Source organism: Ptychodera flava, chromosome 21, assembly GCF_041260155.1.
Source record: "Ptychodera flava strain L36383 chromosome 21, AS_Pfla_20210202, whole genome shotgun sequence".
In the NCBI taxonomy this organism is placed as follows: Eukaryota; Metazoa; Hemichordata; class Enteropneusta; family Ptychoderidae; genus Ptychodera; species Ptychodera flava.
In genome coordinates this window covers 30,302,051-30,326,730 of record NC_091948.1, presented here as the reverse complement: position 1 = coordinate 30,326,730, position 24,680 = coordinate 30,302,051, and the positions used below count along the sequence as shown (strand labels likewise).

General features: G+C 36.8%; 1 protein-coding gene across 1 annotated transcript in view; it reads right to left on the bottom strand.

Moving 5' to 3' along the window:
- LOC139121998 (proprotein convertase subtilisin/kexin type 5-like) overlaps positions 1 to 24,680 on the bottom strand; it is a 69,006-nt gene that overhangs the window by 22,048 nt on the left and 22,278 nt on the right. Inside the window, exons 3-20 of the mRNA XM_070687336.1 lie at positions 20,481 to 20,579; positions 18,786 to 18,914; positions 18,397 to 18,473; positions 17,963 to 18,051; positions 16,397 to 16,569; positions 15,631 to 15,849; positions 15,150 to 15,250; positions 14,369 to 14,487; positions 14,107 to 14,224; positions 11,978 to 12,276; positions 10,833 to 11,166; positions 9,632 to 9,828; positions 8,177 to 8,501; positions 7,596 to 7,705; positions 6,167 to 6,266; positions 2,616 to 2,755; positions 1,066 to 1,287; positions 311 to 661 (exon numbers count right to left, since the gene is read on the bottom strand). Coding sequence (XP_070543437.1) covers positions 311 to 661; positions 1,066 to 1,287; positions 2,616 to 2,755; positions 6,167 to 6,266; positions 7,596 to 7,705; positions 8,177 to 8,501; positions 9,632 to 9,828; positions 10,833 to 11,166; positions 11,978 to 12,276; positions 14,107 to 14,224; positions 14,369 to 14,487; positions 15,150 to 15,250; positions 15,631 to 15,849; positions 16,397 to 16,569; positions 17,963 to 18,051; positions 18,397 to 18,473; positions 18,786 to 18,914; positions 20,481 to 20,579 — 3,202 coding nt within the window. The remainder of the gene's footprint in view (positions 1 to 310; positions 662 to 1,065; positions 1,288 to 2,615; positions 2,756 to 6,166; positions 6,267 to 7,595; positions 7,706 to 8,176; positions 8,502 to 9,631; positions 9,829 to 10,832; positions 11,167 to 11,977; positions 12,277 to 14,106; positions 14,225 to 14,368; positions 14,488 to 15,149; positions 15,251 to 15,630; positions 15,850 to 16,396; positions 16,570 to 17,962; positions 18,052 to 18,396; positions 18,474 to 18,785; positions 18,915 to 20,480; positions 20,580 to 24,680) is intronic.

Below are 24,680 nucleotides of genomic sequence, written 5' to 3'. Positions count from 1 at the left end.
CAGCTCTTTTTGGTATTTATATACAAAACCAAATATGAGCTAAAAATGATAGTCAATGTGAGGCAATGCTTTGTTACTGCACCACTAAGAAGCCTGCTGTTTCATCAACCAAAGGATGGCAGGTTGCTTAGCAAAATCTCGACTCACTGAAATCATAGTGTAATGAGTACTGTTTAAGAGTGACTGAGTAGACTGTATGGTGTAAACAATTTGATGTTAGCAGGCTGGACAGTGCGTATCACATAGCTTGGCAAGTGACTGGCTGAACTGTCTGCTGTAAACAGTTTGATGGTAGTGGTTCTGTACTTACCATCAAGATATCGATTTTCAACACAGCTTAAACAACGGCTGTGTCCAGCACCAAAGCAAGATGCACAGGTTTGTTGGCATTCTTCGCATGTATTTGTTCTATCTGAAGTGTATGTTCCTATGGGGCACTCTGACTCACATGTACCGTCAGGCGTCAGGTAGTAATTCTCCTCACAGGACAGGCAGTTGTCATGGTATCTTTCGTCGCATAAGCTGCAGGTCGGATGACAAGGATGGCACTCATTGTGATCAAAGTCATGGAATGTACCTGGTGGACAACTGCCACTGTTCAGACATTTGTGGTCCCAAAGGAAATATCCGTCATAACACGAGGTACATTCCTCTTTATATCCTGGAAAGTAAATAATTAAAGGAAGTATGTAATTTGATGATCACTACTATGCATTATGACTGAATTATCTTACCAACAAATATTGGCACAACCATAGTGTTCTATCTAGCAGACATGGACCTCTTGAACCCTTTTACCACCATGGTTTGGCCCAACCAGTTGTTATCAGTAATGTAGACAAGCGACGCTTACTGGGAATTAGGGGTGAACAGCTCAGGTTCAGGGACAATAGGGTGAAACGGTAAAAGTCTGAAGACAATTATCTAAAGAGTGATGTCGTAAGATCAAAATAGAAACTGACCACAGACACATGTCAACACCATCAAGCAAATCAAGATTATTTAAGTGTAAAATGAATACTTAAGAAAATTTATCAACTTTTACTTGGGTATGCATCAACTTACCTGATATACATGTCTTGCATCGATCATCACAATCAGCATTGCATCTACCATCTTCATCTGGCTCACCAATTAGACAGCTATCACAGTCATCGTCACGGGGACCAAAACAGGACCAACAAGAGTCATGGCATGGTAAACATTGTAAAATATCATCGTTTCCATAGTAACCAGTGTAACAGTGTTCTATACACATGCCTTCTAGCAAATACCTGTGTCCATCATCTTCATGAAAGGAAACAAAGCAAACCAATTTTAAAACATGAGAACTGTGACACTATGACCAGATTACTTTAATGAAAACATTCTTGGCAAATGCTTTCGCAGTTGTTCGTCTTGCGACGATCTAAGAATTTCACCTCTAACGCCGCAATACAGATGCCCCCGTCAGTCCCTCTTAATCATTACCTCGCGTTCCGAAAACCAATGCAATAGAACCGAGGTCCTATTCCATTATTCCATGCTGGACTATTCAGGCGTGGCGGCCTGCTTTGAACACTCTAATTTTTTCAAAGTAAACGTTCCGGCCACCCCCGGCACTCAGCTAAGAGCACCGGGGGAGCACCGAAGGAGAGACCAGGACAGGCAGTAACTCGCCTTTCGGCGGACCGCCAGCCTAGGCCCAAGATCCAACTACGAGCATTTTAACTGCAACAGCTTTAAAGTGGCACTGGATCTACAAGTTTACACTGGTTTATTTTCTAAAGTGTGTTCTACCAGGGTATGTCTATGAGAGTTGGCTGGCAGAGTGATTCTGCACACGATGCTTCACTGATCTGCCAAGTTTGTAAAAAGCAGTATTCAAGGTATACAGTCACCTGTAATCTAAATATGACCACATATGGTCAAAGGGGCGTTTCTTGGTATTCAAAATGCCAATGTGAGGGCGCTGTTTTCAAAAAGCGGCCACCCGCTTAAATCTGTGATTGGTTAGATTTTCTCTTTCCATGGTTAACTGATGGTTAACTGTGGCAAAATTGGAACAGGTGACAATATACCTTTAAGTCAAAACCATTATGTATTGTCATTGATTTGGCTTGATCTGTTAACAGCAGCTTTAGTGCATACAAATCATGTTTATAGTATCTATGCTTTCAGGGGCCTTCAATTCAATTTTTTGTCTAAATGCATCACATGGGGCATGATGTGCTTCACTACTTTTAGCCAACTTCACCTGACGGTGAAACATGAAATAGGCAGGAGAAGGGATATGTACTCAGAAAAATGAAATTCTATACATATGTAAGTGGTAAGGGGATGTAACCAAGGATGTCCATTGAGCTTCCCATGATTTGCACATTGGCTGACAAGGATGACACTCACTGATGACAAGGATGACACTCACTGTGGATATTGAGGAAAGAAGTGCAACTCTTCCTCACTATCTCCTATTCACATAATTAACTCTTAACAATAAAGAGTCTGAAAGACATTAATACTTTTAATACTTTTTAATTCCTGTCTTTAGGGAAATCAGCATTCTCTCATGGGTATGATTTCCTGACAGCTTATTTTGTGATTGTATTAAAGCTACTGTTACTGTGTAGACTTACCTGGCTGAGCACATACAAGACAGTCAGTTGCGTCACCACCTTGGCACTGACTGCAGGACGGATTGCATGCGTGACATTCTCCATTGTAACCATAGGTACCAGAAATACATTCTTCAACACACTTAGAACCTTGAAGAAATCTAAAACACAAGGCACATTCTTTGTCATGTTCAAGTTCAATAATTTAAAAAACATAGGGCCAATGTCCCTGAAGCTACTATAGACATGGATACAAAATTGAGTATTTCCTGTCTGTATGAAATTATCTCACTAAGATCATCCTAGGGACCTGTATACCAAATATTGAAGCTGTCTGACCAGCGGTTTTGAAAAACAAGTCATCGTTGATGACACAGTCCCCGCTTGTCCATTTTGTTATAATCTTTGGTGTCTAGGTAGCTGTGGAATGACATTGATGCAACGGGTGCATCAGGCCTGTGACTTGCATAATAAAGTAATCTGAGGAACGTTCAATAAAAGACTCATCTCTGCCGGTGTTGACCACTAAAGGAACTTTTAATTTCATCACACATAACGATGCCCTCACTGCCTCTAGTGTCATGACAGCACATACTATACACATGGTTTGGTGGAATTTTCGAAATGGTATGGGATCGGGTATGTTGTTGTAATCAGCCATTTTGGATCATATAATGAAACAAATTAATGTGCACAAGAATGCAGCCATATCACGTTTAAACAAAATCAGTCCATTGAAGGACAGTGACCTACGTTTATAAAATATAAATCAAATGGCTGTCTATTGACCATATGGATCGTAGCACAAAATTAGTAGACATGCATAAGTATGCCATAGTACTTTATCTTTGTACCAAGTCTCAACAACATTGGATAAGGAATATTTGCGTATGATTAAGCCTCAAAGACATGAAAAAATCCAAAAATGACAATCTGGCAGCCATATTGGAACATGTCACGAAGTAAATTGACATGTATACATGTATGTGTGCCATAGTGCTTGATCTTTGTGCCAAGTTTGGACAAAATGGGTTGATGACCTTTGAATTATGCTTCAAAGACATGCAAAATTCCAACAAAATGGCAGTTCTGCAGCCATATTGGATCCTATCGCAAGGTTAATTGATACATGCATATGTATGCCATAGTGCTTTGCCTTTGTGCCAAGTTTGAACAAAATCAGTTCAAGGATGTTTGAGTTATGGTTCAGAGACATGAGAAAATCGCAAAAAAATGGACGCTGTCGGCCATATTGGATCATATCATGAAATAAAGAGGCGTTCATATGAAGGGCATAATGTTTGCTTTTTTGCCAAATTTGAACAGAATCGGTTCAAGGATGTCTGAGTTATGGTCCAAAGACATGAAAAATTGCAACAAAATGGCTGCCTCACGCCCATATTGGATCGTATCGCAAAATATTTTACATGCACATGAAGGCCATAGTGTTATGCCTTTGTGCCAAGTTTTAACAGAATCTGTTCAAGGATGTCTGAGTTATGATCCAAAAACATGAAAGATCCCAACAAAATGGCCGCCTCACGTCCATATTGGATCGTATCGCAATATAATTGACAAGCATATGTAGGCCATAGTGTTATGCCTTTGTGCAAAGTTTGAACAGAATCGGTTCAAGGATATTTGAGTTATGGTTCAAAGACATGAAAAAATCGCAACAAAATGGCCGCCTTGCGGCCATGTTGGATCGTATCGCAAAATAATTTGACATGCACATGTAGGCCATAGTGTTATGCCTTTGTGCCAAGGTTGAATAGAATATGTTCAAGGATGTCTGAGTTATGGTCCAAGACATGAAAAATCGCAACAAAATGGCCGCCTCGCGCCCATATTGGATCGTATCACAAAATAAATCGACGTGCATCTGTAGGTCATAGTGCTATGCCTTTGTGCCGAGTTTGAACGAAATTGGTTCAGCAGTGTCTGAGAAACTGTTGATGACGGACGGACGGACGGACGGACGGACGGACGGACGCACAGACGGGACCCAATCTATAAGTCCCCGCCGGACTTCGTCCGCGGGGACTAAAAACAAGTGACCCAAAAGTCCACAGAGCTCCGCTGTGTTATGTAGAGAATAACTTTTTGTGACACACGTGTTGATGACAAAGATGGGTATCTTTGATAGCTCATTTCCGGATGGTCTGACCAAAAATGGCAAAATTAGCTGCAAAAATAGTCACAATTGAAGGTTGCATCATAATCTCAATATATTACATTAAGATAAACCCTAGGAACCTGTATATCAAATATCAAAGCTATCAGATGAGTAACATTTGAGAAACAAAGATTTGACCAAAAATGGCAAAAAATTGAGCAAAAAATGGCAAAAAATGACCCAGAAATACAAAAATTGAAGATTTCATCAAATTTCAATACATTACACTAAGACAACCCCTAGGAACCTGTGTACCAAATATCAAAGGCATCAGACAAGTAGTTTTTGTGAAACATTTTTCGACAAAAAATGGCAAAAATTACGCCAAAAATAGGAAATTGCAGATTTCATCATATATTCAATATATCATACTTAGTTCATCTGTAGGAACCTGTATACCAAATATCAAAGCTGTCAGATGAGCGGTTTTGATGAAATAAATTTTTTGACCAAATATGACAAAAAAATTCCTTAAAAATACAGATTTGCATATTTCATCACAATTTGAACAAATCTAAGTTGGGTTATCCTTAGGGACCTGTATACCAAATATCAAAGCTGTCTGACCAGCGGTTATGAAGAAGAAGATTTTTTACCAAAAACGCCTTTTTTGTGCTAATTTGCATATTTTCAACAATATCAAAAAATTAAAAAAAAAGTTTCTCATAATCATATTTTGCATCTACACAACAAATATCAAATCAGCATGTACTGTTGTTCTCAAGATATTTGAGTGGACAGACGCCTCACAAACTGACATACATACATACATACATACATACATACATACATACATACATACAGACTGACGCCGGACGGATACCCATCCCAATAACTTCTATAGACTATAGTCTATAGTAGCTAAAAATCAAAGCATAAACTAGTTTCATCGTCATTTAATCTTGCTTATGATAAAGATGTTGGGTTACCATAATATCGTGTCTGTTTTGATTGGATATGGTGATTGATGGAACCAGCCAGGCAAATTCTACAGCACGGTTATTACTTTGATCTGTTGCACGATTCAAGATATAAATTTTGCAAGGACCAACAGTTTTTTTTTATGATAATTTTATTACGCTTTTATTTAAAAATTACAAACAAGCGTGTTATTGTACAATGAATATCAGGACAATTAATAGAATAATTATCAGTCTTGCCTGTATTCTTTTGTAATGGTATGAAATCAATTTCATTTCATTCATATTTTTTTCAGTCGTACATATACCGACACACATGGCAACTTTGATTGACAGCTTCTATCAACATAGCTGTATTGCTTGGCATGGTTTATCAACTTTGCTTGTTTGCTCAGCAAATCTACGGTAATGGTTTCAATGAGGAGTTTGCTACATAGATACCTATTAACTATCAGACAGTTATATGATGTACTTGCCTTCCTGATACACAGTTGAGACACTGGTTGGCAGCACTTCCATTACATGCATTACATCCCTCATAACAATCTGTACACACATCATAATCCAAGAACTGACCTGCAACACCAAAAGGTACAGAGGCATTGATTACAAACAGCAGTCATTTCAACACAATGATCTGCTGAGGAAGTAACAAAACCTGCCTATTAATTATGATATTAATGGAACGTGTATGCATATCGTATTTGTAAAACAGTCATATCATAAAGATTTTAGGGACATACCTGGGAGTTCATACAGGCCAACACTAAAAGTAAATATCCTCTCATGCTTGACTACATTTGTTTACAAGTTAAATGTTTTTACTGTCGATGGCAAATTACTGTCCAGTTCAGTTCTAATGGTACTGATACTATGTTAGCCAGGTTTACTTAAGGGACAAAGTTGGCCATTTTTCATGAATTTTGTTCGATACGAGATACTACTTATATTGTTTGACATGTTGAAAGATACTGAATGAATGGGTGACCATGCATATATTCGACCCCGGTTTTAGACAAATTAAATGAAACCATCGTATCGTGTCTATAATCAGGGTTGAATATATGCATGGTCACCCATTCATTCAGTATCTTTCAATATGTCAATCAATATAAGTAGGATCTCGTATCAAACAAAATTCATGAAAATGGAAAACTTTGTCCATTTCAACTAAGTGCTGTGACTGTTTGAGCTTCGTATTTACTTTCAAATTTAAATTCCTGGAAGTAGATTGTAGTATTATTCTACACCTGATCTACCTGTAGCCACACACTAATATTTCAGCATCATCAAACTATATCTGGTCTTCAAATAAAGATAACATGAAATGCCTCAAAGAATAATTTTTTCACCCAGGGAACTTAAAAGTCATGTATGCAATTACTCTAGATTCCTCTGTTAAATTCTTTGTCACAATTTTGTGTAAACAATTCTAGTCAGATTTGCAGCAATAAATACTGGAAAAATAAAAACTTTACCCAGGGGATGTTACCATATATATTAATATAGGTAGTTATTGAGATTATTGAAATTTAATTTTTCTAATTTGACCAAATGTGAAAAATACCTTTCTTCAGTTTTTTGTGACAAAAGGTATTATCATGTAAAATATTGGGGGAACCTTTGTTCAAGGTGAGAAAATGGCGACTTTGTTTTGTTGACTAAAACACACTCAGACCTGAGATTGTTTATCATAAAGTTTTGACAGACTTTAACAACTCCGAAGTATTTGCATATTTGCACAATAATATTTGACATTTCACTCAATGGCCAAAACCCTGTATGCAAAACTTTCACACGAATTAAATCCAGAGCCAAAATTTAGCAACTCTATTCTTTTCATGCATGAAACTTTGAATAAAAGCTTCACTTACTACAATGTTAAAAACACTTATGAAAACTTGCCTTCTGAGCAGGTACTTTGACATCTGCCCTGATGAAAATGAAGGTTTTCACCACAATCCAGACACTCATCTTCACCTGGGCCAGAACAACTCTTACAACTTTCATGACAGCTGTAACATTAACGTGTCAAAAGGATCGTGTTAAGTAAGATTTAGGTAATACATTATTTGGCAGATAATTCCATTTCTTTCCTTTCTAATAAATCGCAGTGTCCTTTTCCTTCCTTTGAAAAAGCTGTTTCCTATCCCTTAACCACTGAATATTTTTTTGCTCTGATTGATTCTAGTCACTGCGTTACAGTCAATATTGGTCCTATCTTTGCTAAATCATCAACTATTGTTACCATGCACACTGAGAAGGTAACTCCTGTCTGGGAGTTTGGTAGTATGAAACTATGATAACATCAACAATAATGCTACCTTAATATTTGTTTTCCATACTGCAATGCAAGTCAAATGGTTAGAAAAAAGTTGAGAAAAAGAGCAAATTTCCAAAATGATTAAGCAATTATAGCCAGTTAATGAAATATGTAACCAAATCACACAGTCTGTAAATTCTGTCTACATGATAAAGCAATTCACCTTCTACATTCAGCAGGATACACTTCAGTATCTCTATAGTAACCATCACCACAAGACTCTCCACGCAGACATTTGCGATCTTGTAGGATGTAATAAGGTTGACAATCCAAGCAATCATCATCTGACGGTCCAAAACAGCTCAGGCAAGACTCATGGCATCTCTGACAGACATCATACTCATCTTTGTAAGTTTGAGGTGGACAGCCGACCACACACCTATCGCCTTGCAATTCTGCGCCATCTTTGCAAGTCAGACAATGATCAGCACTATCAACACAGGTATCACACAGTCGGTTACATGCACTACACATTTGCCTCTCTTCATCTGAGTCGGAAACAAAAACAAAAAATATCAACATATAATGCAAGTGTGCTTCCAGGTCAACAAGTGAGTTTGCCATAAATATCAATGAGGAATGTCAGAAACTTTCACTTTATACTTCATTTAGAAAGCTTTGAAATTAGAACAATGTGACAGTATACGCATATTGACTGGCCATGTGGGTAACAGCATACGTCTGTACCCCGAGGGACTGTGAGTCACCCCCCAAAAACAGATTGTTTCCCGAGGCCGAAGGCCGAGGGAAACAGTCTAATTTTTGGGGTGACTCACAGGCCTGAGGGGTTAAAGACGTATACTGTTGTCCTCATGGCCAGTCAATATGTGTTTTATAACACACCTCATCCGCAGTCATGCATAAGAACGTACCATACACAAAACTTGTCGCGTGTAAGCTTAATATGTTGGGGTGGTTCGGCAAGAAAAAGTTTTTCCCAACAGGATCGCAATACTTCTGCAGAACGTTCAATGCATCTTTGATTATAGTTTTCATCCGTTTCGAGTCCTTGCTGGAAACCAGAGCATTCAATTCTTCTTCAGAAAGTTGGATAAACCTAGAAATTTCTCGACTATCGTTTCGATCAGCCGCAGACGACATCTTTGTTTACATTCCGGTCTGTGCATGTGTCAATGTCATTTTTTACGTCAGCGAGCATCATTTTTCGGAACTGATGCCTGGCAGGCAATAGTTCCAACAAATGATGCCTGATGACGTCATTTACGTGGATCAACGCAAAAAGAACGCATCCCATGTGACTATCAATTGGAGAATTAGAATACAGACTGCGGATGAGGTGTTATAATGACAGTTGGAAAGCCATTAATTACTTGATGAGGTTGTACTGTTTGACCATCTGTTTTGCTAATTTGCATATCAGTCATTCCATCAACTTTATCCAAAGAAACCTGTCCATGAGGAAACTCTTTAGCCGTATTGAAGTAATAGGGTTAGAACTTTCCAAGTTTAGTACTTTGACTATTTCCGACACAGAACATTGAGTAATCATCCAGTCTAATGGATTTGTATGATGCTGAAGCAACTGCTTTGGGGACAGCCTCGGGTAAAATTTGATTCTCATTCTGATTCTGATGCCAACCAAGGTCTCCTGACATACCTGCAAAGTATCCAGGTCGTTGTTGACAACTTTTAACACACTCTGATGTGTCTTCGACCAGAAATCTGCCATCTGGGCATGACAGACAGTCATATGAAGTTGGACCATTACATGAGGCACATGAGTAATCACAATATCTGCATCGGTGATGGAGGTCTGGTGCATAAAAACCTTCAGGACAATTCTCCACACAGTCTCTGCAAAAGAAATGTCGTGCCATACCCTTGTCAGCTACAATGACAACATCATTTATTCAAGATCAGAGTACATGAGATATAAATTTATCATATTATAAACTGAGAAAACTTACAACTTCTCTACTGCTACAGTTACATATTACTAGTCCTGATATTGTAGCACAGCTAGTACTGTACTGATTCAATACAATTCAACTACCGGTACATAGCTGAAGGTCTTGGACATTTTAATTGTTGATATGTGTAGTCTAATATCACTGTGGGTCTAGAACCGCGAAGTTGCTTTGTGCTAACTCAACCTAGTTGCATGGTGGCACTATCACTGAGATAGCTCTGTGCTACATGTAAACACTGACTTTCCGAGTCAATATTGCTGTGGAGCCAGCACCAAGCTAATTCTGTGCTCACCATGCAGTACATAGTACTAAATGGATGACATTGATAGGATATTCATAGCCTGTGTTAAGCTAGTGCTAATAAGCCTATATAATAAGGCTTATTGTGGGCAATCTTCTTCCAAGAGCTAGACTCGCTTCAAGACTGTCTGATATGAATATATAGATACATGCTTGTATGCACAGGTGGAACAAATTATAGATTCACTGAAGTTTTTTCTTCTTTGTAAATGACAGTAGCTGATACCAGTTTGATTTCAAAATAATATTTCAAATGTTACACAAAACGTATGTCTTAATGATGAATATTCATATAAACTGAGATCGTGCAAAAGTGTATCGAGCAATGCTTTGTGACACCAATTGAATTCTATTTAAGAAATTGCTGCCACTCAGCTGGAAAGCTTGCATTATCATCAGCATGGTATACTGGGGTTTTAATACAAGTTTTGTCTTGCATTATCCCAGTGTCATGCCCAACAGAAAAATCAAGGTGAGTATAACTTTGAATTATTCTGTATTTGTTTGAATACAGAGTTCAACAGTTCAGTTGGACCTATCCATAGAGATGTGGAAATGAAATGTTATCATTCAAGAAACGGTACTCACAAAGAGATTCTATCTTTGTAATTTTTACAGGTCCAGCAGTCCTTAGCAGTAGGCCCATCACATCCATCAAGGCATTGTGGATCACAATCGTCATAATATGAGTAATCACTATCAGACCACTCATCCCAATCATCTTCATCTTCATCTTGTGCTCGTATCTGTGCATGTTTTGAACCGTTTTCAAACTTTCCATCACTATACTTGATAAATGGTTTGGTATTTTCTTTGACTTTTGTCGGTTCAGAAACACTGGGCTTTGACGATACAGTGATTAACTTAGGGTTGACAGGTTCACTTGTTCCATAAAGAATCAGAGTCCATTCTTGTAACACACCTACAGGGAAAGCATTAGTTCTAAGTAGTCTCCTTGTCTGGACACTGTAACTGCAGGGTCTCTTTTAAGAATAAACACAGTTTTAAAATAATTAATTAAAAAATAAAAGACTGTCAGGTATTTCTCCTAATGGACTATCATTTTTACTTAAATGCTAAAATCTATCACTATTGTTTGATCACTTTGAAAGTGCACGTGCCAAACTACATTATATTACCATGCCCTGCCTGTCACATTTTGATTGGTCCAGCTGAACCACGTGACTGACCACAAATACACAGTAATGGTCTGTTTACCTGCCCGTGAATATGAATAATAAGATTAGCAACTCAGAGTATCGTAACTTTACAGCTCAAACGTACATCAGAATCAATCACAAAATAAAATGGAGCAATTGTGGGCCAAGTTGAGATACTTTTTTCTGAAAATATCTCCAGATTTGCCAATACCGGTATTTTACAGCGCGCATGACAGTGCATTGCGTGTATTGTTCAGTTCTGGGGCCCAGTTGTCGTTGGCTCCGAAAATTTTCGCAAATTCTGACGGTTTCTCCGGTTCGTTGATAATATAATGGAATTACCGTAACAGCCTCCGCTCTGACCATTAACGTTTATTATGTTACCGTTTCCCGCCATGGTTTGATCCAACTCCATTGTTTTCAATGGTGAATGGGGACCTCTATACAGGGAAATGGGGTGTAAAGGTTAAAGGGAGCTATGTATTAGTGAGGCAATGCATTGTTTGTCGTCTTTCAGCCTGACTGACTGTATGTCCATCTGTCTCTTCCAGTTTTTCAAGTTATCAATATTACCTTCACTGAAAGATGATCCCTCACTTGCGACTTCCAAGGTCCAAGTTCCACTTGCTTTTTCTCCCCAACAATGAGTTGTCATGAAGACCCAGTCAGTCAGTCCCTGGCTGGTGTGGTCATTCCTTCTAGGTTTCAACAAATCTGACTTTGTGCCAGAAGGAGATGTTAAGTAAATAGCCAGATCTCCTCTACGACTCAGAGTGGCTGAGATTTTCACTTGAACATGTTCAAGATATGTTATTTGGTTGGTCGAACCCTCACAGCCATCAGTCTTCATAGTTGCTGTTGCTGGAGTACGTCTGAAAATAAAATGTACACAACAGATCAATGAATAACACCTACCAGTAACCTATAAGATTCATCAATAAATGACACTACCAGTAACCTATAAGATTCATCAACTGCCAATTACATGGGGATTTTAAAAGATGTTTAGTAATGTTGCCACAGGTAGTGCAATCAGTGTAAGGTAGCAATGTTATTTTAAGTATTGTAACTATTGATGTGAAAACAACATAAATATTGAAAGTGAAAATAATGAAATGGATTAAACAGCTTGAATTTATGAGATGTTCAACATTATAGCAAGAATATTCACAAATATTAGCACCATATGAACCTGTATATCAATATTTTGTGTCTGGAAAAAGAGACATTGATGTTTTTATGCTTTCTGAAAAATGAATGGACATCTCTCAGCAGCTCCAGATTCTTGAAGTTCTGATTAAACATTTACCGGTTGTATTTGAGTTGAGACTGTAGTAAAATCAATGCATCAAACCATAGACCCTCAAGAAAAACGGGACAGGCAACTGCTGAGGTTTCTTTGTGCGATCTATCTTTGAATACATTAAAGTTTATTTGCCAAGCGGTCCCTGACAACATACTTCGTACTTAACACTGAATCTCATTAACGATCAAACTGACGTTCTGAATATGTACACTTTGCTCTTGCATGGCACGTTCCGAGTAATGACACAGAGAATTTTGAGGGTTTTTTGATACTAGTCATGGTGAATGTTCTGGTAACGATGAAGATCACATTTTGGATTCAAGCCGAAGCCAAAGGGAAAAAACTAGACGATAAAAAACTGTACATTTAGCCATAGACGCTACAGAAAACTCTTGCTAGATATCTACAATATAAGTTTACATTCCCTACCATAAAAATCACCGATAACAAGAAACATTTACAAGTTAGACAGGTTTACACTTCCCCAGTCCTGCGAAACGAAAATCTGACCTTTATTTCATCTGTCACGCAACATTTGACGAAAATCAGGGAACACAAAAAATGACTACTCCATCGGAGCTCAAATACACGACCTCTAACATTTTGGTACTGTTTTAGCCTAAAGAAACACCAAAGTTCGGATAAGCTACACATGTTTACATCCGCAAAGTACTAGAAAATACATTTGTAACACTGACTTTCGCTGTCAGGAGAAACTTCGTGATAAATCGGTACTATCCATCGGTTGATGGATTCAGAAGCAGTAAGGTAGACATGCATTTACACAAAGCTGAACGCTGTCCTCGTAAATTTGGCCGTTCACAGTTTTCAAACAACAACATTTCAGTAGTTAACATACATACTTTACCGAATCATGGAGCACTCCTCGCACAGAAAATATTCCGACGGTTAAAAAACTGCAAAAACGAGGGAAAATTCGAAGATACACGGACGATTGCGGAATGTAAACAACTCTGTGATGTCAACTGCTGTCAAGTCTGGAACTGCAGCGGTATGTGTTTCGGATTTCTATTCGAAACTTTGTCACTTTACAGCAACATACTGACTCCCTGCAGACTTCTAGTTGCGTCGAATCTCGCTACCAATATGTAAAAAGTACTTTAAAACCATTTTGACGAATTCTTCTCAAAGTAGTTGTAACACTTTTATTTCTAAAAATGGACTTACGGGTAATCCGAAATAACTTATAATCCGAAAACATTATTACCGTATACCCGCATGCACGTGTCTATGAACCGGACCTTGTGCAGTCCCCGACCCATTAACACCTCTTAATTATTCAAAGATAGATCGCAAGCTGCTAATCCCATAGACCCTTTGTTCTCTATCGCAGTTGCCTGTCCCGTTTTCTCGAGGGTCAATGCATCAAACCTACCTTGGTGTTTGATCTGCAGCTGATTGGCATGCGTGTTGCTTTGGTGCAGTTTTCCAAACTTTGGCTAATTTCACCATTTCACCCCCATCCAATAATCCAAAACCATACTTATGACTCACTGATGGAAAAAAGAAGATGCAAAAAAGATAGCCAATGCTTTTGCAATTAGTGGAATGATAAAAACTGAGATAATACAAATAAAGTATCTGAAATGAAGAGTTGTTGCTCATAACTTTCTAAATACTAAAAGTTTTATTCCTACCATCATAGCCAGCTCCATTGGTCACCCAATCATTACTCTCTCCTTCCGGGTTTTTTGGTAGGAATTTTCTGGAAGTCCGGACAATGATGTGCTGAACATCACGCCATGTTAGATCAGGGCTGTGAAAGTACAACAGAGAGAGTAGGGTTGCTACGTGTACTGTTTTTGCAATTCTTGAAAAGTTGTCAAAACTTGGTACATTTTAAAAATGACACTGACGTAGAATTTATAATGCAGTCTTGTTTATGAATCATTTGAACACTGAGCCCAAGCCAAGTTATGGTACAATTCAGCATTACCTTACCAAGCACCAGTATGCTTATATTTATTGACCATTTAAGGTAGAATGCGCTTCGGGAACAGATATTCAGACTTTCAAACTATTAAAATATTCTTTTGGTCTACCACTTATGGGGGCTTATTTAGAAGCTCTTGGACTATGAAGTAAAATTTTCACTAGCTTGATTTTTTGAAAATTAAAAATTTTAATTTTTCAGCATAGACTTAACAAAGGGATGGCAGCCATTTTGAATTTCAAGTGTCAGAAAATATTGGGTTATTTAAATTATTTCTCTTGTACAAAATTGAGCTCGGTAATCCCTAATTTTTCTTGGTTTCGAAAGGGCATGGTTAAAGTTCTGTCTCTGAAAATTTGAGCAAACGTTTGAGTCTTTCAATTTTGAAGAGCAAACTGCCTTAAAGCAACCTAAGATGAGCAGAGATTTTTAACAATACAGAGAATGTGACCTCATGTTCTTCATATGTAATGATTTGTACTTACTTAGCCTCTAGGACCAAAGCTATCATTCCTGCAGCCAGTGGTGCAGATGCTGATGTACCAGTGTGTCTGGCCGTACACCTGTGATGAAGATCTGTGGTACTCTGCAGAATGTCATGCAACAACACATTGTTAGAGATATAACCAAAATTTGTTGTTAAGTTTTGGAAGTAAGGTTGTGTTGTGATAATCTCTATGTTCTATAGGTAAAGTAACTTGATGTGAATAATTACAAGTCTGGTTTCACTGTTCTTGTAAAGCTGCAGGGATTAGTAGTGTTTATTTGAGTGTTTAAACCTGTAACAGTCCTGGCTGATAATATCATGTAATATACAGTAGGTGAATTATTATGGAAGCACATTTTCCAGACTGGGCTGTTATGCCATCAAATTATATCAATCTTTGCATGAGTGTAAGTAAATGTGTTTGAAGGGTGTAATAACATTCACAAATCTTTCAAACAAAGTGTGCTAAGTAAACTCACAATCTCTTTGTCACCCCTTTCCACTGATCCACTGCTGTATGTTGTTGCCAGGGTTGATGAACATTCCTCTGAGTACCACGGTTTCAGTGAACGCTCTGTCGTACTGCTTATGCTGATTGTGTATATGCTATCTTGATAACCATCACAGTTACAATTGTCATCTCCTCGTCCACCATTTCCAGATGCCCACATGAAAATGGATCCTTTCCCATTACGCCCCTGGAAACATGAATGATCAACACTTATATAACTTTCAAATGTAAACCACATACACCTTCTGAAGATGTTCGCAAAACCCTGAGGCAAATGATAATCTATGATTTATGATTTCCATGTAACCAAGGAGATCAGTGACAACATTTCATTATAATTACATCACCTTAATATGAGTCTACCTGTACACATTTCATGATTTACTGTCTTTTTGTTTGTTCAGTACATGTATGAGGTTTCACTACAAATGAATATGATCATATTTCTGAGCAATCTAACTGTACTACTGTGGAGCAAACAATCTTGTCATCTGTTTGGTGACTCAGAAGCTTTGCAACTTATTTTAAAACGCCTCTTGGAAAAACATGATACTTCATTGTAGGTATGGATCAAAAGGTAATATCATGACAGCATTGTAACTGGGTTTCCATCAATGGGACACAATCTTACTGAAAATGTAAGCATTGGAGTTTGTGTTCATAACCGTCTTTCAATATTACTTATCTATGATACTTGCAGACAATTTACGCTGAATAAGGTAGAGTGATTGTACCTTAGTGACACCTTCAATGAAAGCTTGTTTGGCCATTCTGCCAGGTCCATCCACTGTTTTGCCATCATCGTCAGGTCCCCAGCTGGCACTGTAAATATCCACGTGTTCAGGATTAAAGCTGAGAGATTCTGCCTCAACAGCGTCTGTTACCATTCCATCCAACATACGGATGCCTTTATCGAAAACAAAAAAGAGTAGTAGTTTAATATGCATTGTCTTCTGTTGAGGTCTATCAATAACATTTTTCTGGACTGATCTTTTGCTCAAACTTAAGTTAAAGAAATTTGAAATGTTTGTACTTGCTATCAAGAATAAACTCAAGGGTCACCATCCAAAATTTGATACCAGAAAAACAAATTACCTTAAATTTATCAATATTTGAATTCAAAATGGCCACTACCCCTGTGTTAACTCTATGGGGAAAAATTAAATTTTTGATTTTCACAAAATAGGTGGGTGGATTTCGCTCATGCAATCTTCAGAATTAACCTCCATGATGAGTGACAGATCAAGAAAGTATTGTAAAAATTTTAGAGTCCAACTATCTGTCCCCAAGGTGCACTCTAACTTGAAGCAATCTCACAAAATCACTTTCTGTCAGAAAAGCTAGAAGTGGTTTCTTTTTTTTTTCCATCAGAAACTACAATCACAGTATCTCTGTTGCTATGGCTTCAACTCATACAAATGTGCATTACAAGTAATCTAAAAGAAGCAAAACTAGCATTTATTGCTTTGCATCTTGCATGGCAAAAGGGACAATAGGTGTAACTTTAATATCATTTCACAAAAGGTTGAATTTCACAGAATTGACCTTGCAAACACAATAATTATATGTTAATAAATGAATTCTTGTCCAGACCGAGATGAAGTTGTCACTGATAACATTGGACATCACATAAAACATGCCTGTGTCACTGCATACACATATGGACCTTACAAATAAGGTCTACATATAGGCATTGCACATACAACATTATTCCCCCACTGCTACAGAGATAAAGTGATAAGACTGGGGTGACACATTGAAAACACCGGCCTTTACACAGGATTTTTGGAGCAGAACAAGAAACTATTTAACAAACAGGTCAAATAGAAGCAAACTCATGTAGTAAAAACACATCAACAGCTTGAACTTAGACAACTATTATAAACTTGTTACTCGATCTCGAAACTTGAAAGTCACCACTACATGTTATGATTTTGTTTTGGTTGAGACAATTGATGACAATATGTAAGTCCATTGGTATTCAAAGGCTGATGGTATGATAGATTTCACTTACAAAAGACTTGACATTGACATGAAACCATGCAAATCTACCACTAAAAACAGGTATCATATTGAGTAATAAGAGAGTTTTCATTCCTTTCTCACAATGTGGCTGAACAATGCACAACAAAATTTGACACAATTCCTGTCATGGCCAGAGAGGGCACTGCATCAACAAGTATACATAAAGACTAATATATGAATTAGCTGCAATATCTTCAGTACAAATGGGCTTTGCACAGACAACTTTCTCCCCACTGATACAGAATGAATACGAACAAAGGTTCTGTTTGACATACCTCCTATACCTGCATTAAAGGCAGCACCAACACCACACGCTGAGTTGTTAGCCTGCATTGCTACCTCTCCAGCACACCTTGTACCATGTCTAAAAGTTTCAAATAAATGACAACAGAACGAATGTTTACTGTAAGCTAGAGTGACCCTTTCTTTACTGAAATTCAAAATACGACGACATCACTTTTCAAACACAGGAAGGTGTTGATTCAATATTTTGTATGTTGTTATACAATATGTAAAACTGTTTATACCTATTCATAGTTTGTTATGACCCATGACTTCTGAAAGATTGATGCTTTTGTTGTTGACAGTTTGAATACTCTTCTGCTTAAATATAATTTTGCAATGACTTAGAAGATAGCTGACATCTCTCACGGCTAGAAGAAATGTTCACGTTGTAAATCATACATATATCACATTGCTCAGTTTTTACCTGTTTTCATCATTAAATGTAGTTCTTGGCATGGGATCCCTGTCATGATTGTTGATATCAGTACTTGCTTCAGGATCCTAGAAGAACCGCAAAATGAAAATTATGAGAACATACATGAGAAACATATAAAAACATTTCTGACAGTGAACAGTGTTTGAGAGTGTCTCCTGCAAAATTGCACCTGAGACAAAAGTTCTTGGTACACAAGTACATGTATGAATATAACGGTAAAATTATCAATCATATTACATGACAAGAAATGACTTTATATGATGATTCATTCAATAAAGATGACACAGCTACCATGTCTTAATAATCATTTCAACACAACACCTGACAAACCTATCACTACATTTACTCCTCAAACTGTTAGAAATCCTTGTACTTACATAATTCACTTTCAAATCAGGATGGTCATGTTCAATGCCATCATCCAGAATTGTCACAACAACTCCCTTGCCTGTGTAACCAAGATTCCAGGCTTCAGCGATATTCATAGTCAGATCATTCTCTCTGTTCTGTGGACATGAAAGAAAGTTGTAAATAAATTCAAATAGATCAGAAAGTTAAACTCATCAAGCTCATAAAATTTCACCATATGAAAATATGTTTTCTAAATTTGAAATTTGAAAATTTCCTGACAATTTTGATATCAGAAATTTCATGCCTGCTTCATGCCATTCATACTAATGCACTGCTTTGTATCAAATGTGTTTTGTGGTATCTCAATCTAACAGTGCTCCACATCTTGAAGAAATGCTTTACTTTGACCTTTCATCTAAATCTTTCTGCTGATGTGCAGTGTCCTCAGAAGGTTATATCTGATTGGTCAATTGTCGCTATTCACAGCAACTTAGGGAGTCCACCAGTATTTATATATTCAATTAAGATTCGGTAAGATTCAGCAAACCAATTGAATAAAAGCTGAGATGCTGCACATTAGCCCAAATCTTTTATCAGAGTATACATGTCAGTAAAATGCATCAACTGCATGTGAGATCAAATACATTACCACAGATAAAATTCCTATGAATGGAATTTAAAATATACAATATTACAGTATGTTGTAAATATTATCTAGACATCTAGACTAAATTTCAATTTTGTAACCCTCTTATCTCAGTACAACCAAAAATAATGGTCGCATTTGATATTGCCATGTCTATCTACTCATTACATGCATGGTCAACTGGTCAACATCTCATGTAAAACAATATGATTCACTCTCATGTGGATTGCATGCAAATGCAGGTATGTAGGTTTCTTATCAATAGCTTGGCTAATGCAGTACAAGAGCCGGGGCATGAATGTGACTTTCAAAACTGCTGCTATGCCTCTACTGAAAGTCTGACCTCATAGCATAGCACTGTGTAAATCATTGATTCAGACCAAAGATGAAGGGTTTTCATGCACATATACCTGTGAATGACGTCAGAGCTACTGGAGGATAACAGCCATTACAAAGTGTAAATAGGTACATGTACATGTAATGAGCCTACAACTCAGTGACAGCTACTTACACAATACTTGAGAGAAACTATTTTTTTTGATAAAGACACATTTTGGCATCTTTGTCGAAACATTGTGGAAAAGGCAGACACAAACACTGAATTATTTCGATGATCTCAGGACATGCCAATACCTATAAAACCAACTTTTCTTTCACCGGCATATTTACCGGTACACTTACAGCTCCATTGGCTATTTTTTTCAGAACTTTTGTTTTGTGGTTTCCCTACACTTTCTGCATTGAATCCCTAAACTGTAATTTAATGCCAAGTATTTAGCATATCAACACAACCTATATGAGTATAATCTACATTGTTATTGTTGAAAATTGTATTCAAGTCCGGACTAGAATTCATTTGTAAACAATAAACAATGATCACTACACATATACAAGCTGTGTTGACAAAAAGAATACTCAAAATTTCAGCATGACAAAGGGATTAGGGTCAGACACGGTAGTTGATATACAGAAGCAGAATACTGAAAAACTTGCCACAATTTACAGCTTATGTCCACTTAAAGAAAGAAATAAACAATCTAAAATGGAAGGAATAATATTAGATGTTGATACTTACAAAATACCACTGCTCTGTCTTCCAGTTTGGATCGGTGAATGTTGGTTTATAGTCTCTTTTGACCCGTGACTTGGCTGCTTGTTGCTCTATCCAATGAACCTAGCAACATTAAATTTCGAGGAGAAGTACTTGATAAATAAATATCACATGTTTAAATCAGTTTCGAGAGGGTAATATGTCATTATTTAATGACTGATACTGTAGTTCATAAAAAAATCGTGTATATGGACTGGACTATGTTACTTTGGTCTATAAAGAAATCAGACTGAAGTTTCGAAGGTAGGCGAATCGGCTGTGTAACGTTCATTTTCATACAATATGGCTTGCTGCTCTTCAAACAGTTCTCTGAAACTGTCCAATTGCTTACTTGGGTTTAGTGTCAGTAAAGATGTATCTGATTGCAGTCAAGAGTGAATAAAACGGATGGAAGGAGACAAATTCATTTTTGTGTAAATATGCTGTAAAAGTGTAACATTTTTAATTAATGCAACATTAAGAGTGTTACTTTTGAAAAACTTTTCTCTTTTGGAGGCTTACATTCTGACTCATGAACATAACGCAAGACATACCCAGGCAATAGTCTATGATCACTGCAAGCTGCAAAATTGCGGACATGAACATCCATCACAAAATGTGTAAATATTTAAGATGATCAAAATTTGCTTGTGATGTGGTCTGGACTATACTCTGCGGCATAAAGTCAATGACACTCAATGCACATACTTGATACAGTACCGGTACATGCAAAATATTCCTACTTTCCTACTTCCTAAAGACAAACAGGATCCTGTTTTATATTTGCTTTTATGATGTACCCATATATATTTAGTTTCTAGTCACTGTTGTTCATTACAGTTGGCTATGCACATTCAAACACTTAAGGGATCGCTGCACCCAACACAGCATATTTTGCAAATATTTATTCAATTTAATTAATTTGTTAACCTAACATTAAAATATTGGTTAGGTTCACCTTGTAGCTCGTCAAGCAGTTGAAAGTTGCATGATAAAGAAGTGTTAATTTATGCAAATGTATGCAAATCACCCGATTTCCTGGCTTCTTTTTCCTACCAATGTCGAAACTTCCAAAGAATTTAACTCCACTCTGGTTGGGTCAAATTTTCTGAAATTTTCACATTATGTTCTTTAAATGCTATTTAACAAAATGACTATTTTGTTTGGCAATAAAATTCTAACATTTTGAAAGATGGGCATTTTAATTTTGCTTATCATGATTTTAATCAATTTTTTGAGTGTCAGTCTTTAAACCCTTGCCATTTTAGAATGAGGATAGATAATGGCAAATAAAATAGTCGTTTTTTCTACACTCTTCTTTCAAGTGAAATATTACATTTCAGAAAATAACATCAAGTTTTTGACTTAAATTAATTTTTATCATTAATACCAAAATTGAGGTTTTTTACCCCAAATATACAACCACTTCATCCTTTGAGTAAACTACTGCTACCATACTAAACTTTAGAGTCTCTGCTTTTTGAAAATATATAGTATGAGGGGGTTTCCTTGTCATCTTTGATGAGAAATATTGCTTTGAAAAAAACTGTGTTGGCAACATGCAGCTCCACCTTAAAGGGGAAGTTTACCAAGGATGATTTTTACATATGTGGTAGCTCTGTGGTCATTTACCCCAGAAAAGCTATTTTCACCTTTATAACTCGCCCAATTTTTACAAAAATGATAAAAATAGTACAGGAAGTTGCCCATGTAATTTGAATCATGGGAAAAAAGCCCCAAACTTGAGCTTGCATCATGTGATATGGAAGGAACTATCTTCGGATGGGTATGGCCCCCACATTGTCCACTCACAGTAACACAGTAGTAAACAGCAACACAAAATCTGACAGTGGACAGTTTATTATAAGTGATTCATCGTTTATGCAAGGATACCCAGTATAAACAAAAGTTACCGGTATGTAAATACGCATAGCCTGGTTTAAGCATGGGTGAGTGGACAATGCCATACCCATGGGAAAATGGTGCCTTCCATATCACATTATGCAAGCTCCAAGCTTGGCGCTTTTTCCCATGATTCAAATTACATGGGCAACTTCCTGTACTATTTCTATCGGTTTTTGTAAAAATCGTGCAAGTTATAAATGGTGAAAATAGCTTTTCCGGGGTAAGTGACCACAAAGCTAGCACATATGTAAAAATCATCCTTGGTGAACTTCCCCTTTAATTATACAACCCCAGTAATTTTGTACACATAACATAACTACCGGTACTATATCTACCAGTGTAAAGTCTATGCCATCCCTCAATGATTTCCTTTACCTACATGTACATGTATCTATACATTCTATGTGAACATAAAATTTTTTCATCAGGGAGATATCTTCATATCGCACAATTCTTTTATTTTCTTTTTGATCTTACATGGCTATTTTGGAAAACAAGATGACTTCCCTCAGTTCAATGTCAATTGTCATGTCATTTTCTATCATATATAAGTCAATTCTACCAGTTTTATGTTTTGAACTTTAATGTTTCACAGTGTTCAGACATTGTAAACGACAGTGCAGTTCAGTGCAATTTAACATTATTTGAATCATACGTGTCACATGACCAGTACTTCATAAACATTTCATGAATACTGTACATGGGGGATATGAATGCATGAGTAACATGTACCCACACCAATAAACCATATCCTCTCTGGCTTATGCATATATGTATTTATTACTAGCACAATGCAACTATGCTTATCATTTCACAAATTTGTCAAATTACACAGATTTCAACTTCTAGCAGGTAGAAACAATTCTTTATATTTATTTTTTCAATTTTAATTTGATTTTTGATCAAGTCAATTTCCACTCAAAGAAAATATCATTCAACAGTGAAGGATTGAAAACATTTAACAACATTTAAGACTTATTGCTCTATATCCCTGCATTTGGTTGAATTTTTTATTTTGCTTTATAACTGTCATTAATGAGGCAAATTTAAGCGAGAATAATTACTGATCATTACATTAATGTGAAAATTATACAACAAGTAGTTAAATAGCACCCTGACTTAGGATATGCAGTTTGTTCACATGTAAAGAGACCTTTATTCTCAATACATAAAATATATAGACTGTATATCAGGCAGGATAACTGTCATTTCTGTTCTCTTTTCATTTCCCACTGACAAACTTCCCTTTTTTCATAAAAACATAAACTTGATTTAAGCTCATCTACAAGAAGTCGTGTTCAACAAACTTTATAATATTTAGAGTAATTTTCATATTTTGAAATGAAAACAAAACTTCAACACATAGAGTAATTTGAAATTTTGACAATCAAATGTCCATTCCTACTATTGATACACACTGTTGATTCAGAATTGTGTGCAATTTTTATTGTGCTAGATAATATATTCTAGAAAAATAAAGTTAAAATTCAATTATAATACAAAATCAAACAACTTGTTGACACTTTGAAATCAAGGTACTGTAACTGGTTCATTTTACAATAAGTCTCTCCCTCAACTTCAGAAAATTCAACCGGACAGATGTAGCCAGTAAACTCAGGGGAGACACAGAATTACTCAGTTCAATGAACCAGGCAATGCTGATAAATGTTGTATTCAGTGGTCAAAAGGACAACTGTTGTGTAATTTTCAAAGTCTTGCAGTCTTAATACATGTTGACAATGCAGTCACATCAGTAGCCAAGCTTTCACATAAGTGGGACAGCCGAGTCATTGATCTGAGCAAATTTAAAGACTTTTGGTGATCCCTGGGATCACCTTTGTTCTAGTCTGTGAGAGGATTATGGAGGTTTCATGGCCTTTAGTTTTCCATTGAAATTGTAATCTAGGAAGTAAATTTTCTGATGAGACAATCTGGCACCAACACAGGCCTTTAACCAGTGGTCCTTCCTATCTTCAGACAACCAGATTCGCCTACATGTCAACAATGCCACTGGACTTATTTGGTCCCCAGCTATCTGTATTGTTTAACTTTTATGGTATAGTGTATTATTTGGCACTGTATTGAGAAGTGCAGTTCACCTTGACCTTCCAATTGGGTCAACAAATTTGACCTAGTGCTCTCTGTAAGTATTTCGAACATTCTGAACTTTATTAAATCATCATTGAATGGAACTGGTTTAATGCACTGGCACGGTAAAAAAGCTGAAAGACAACAGCTTGACAATTGTTTAGACTGGGTTGAAAGAATTGCCTTTCAGTG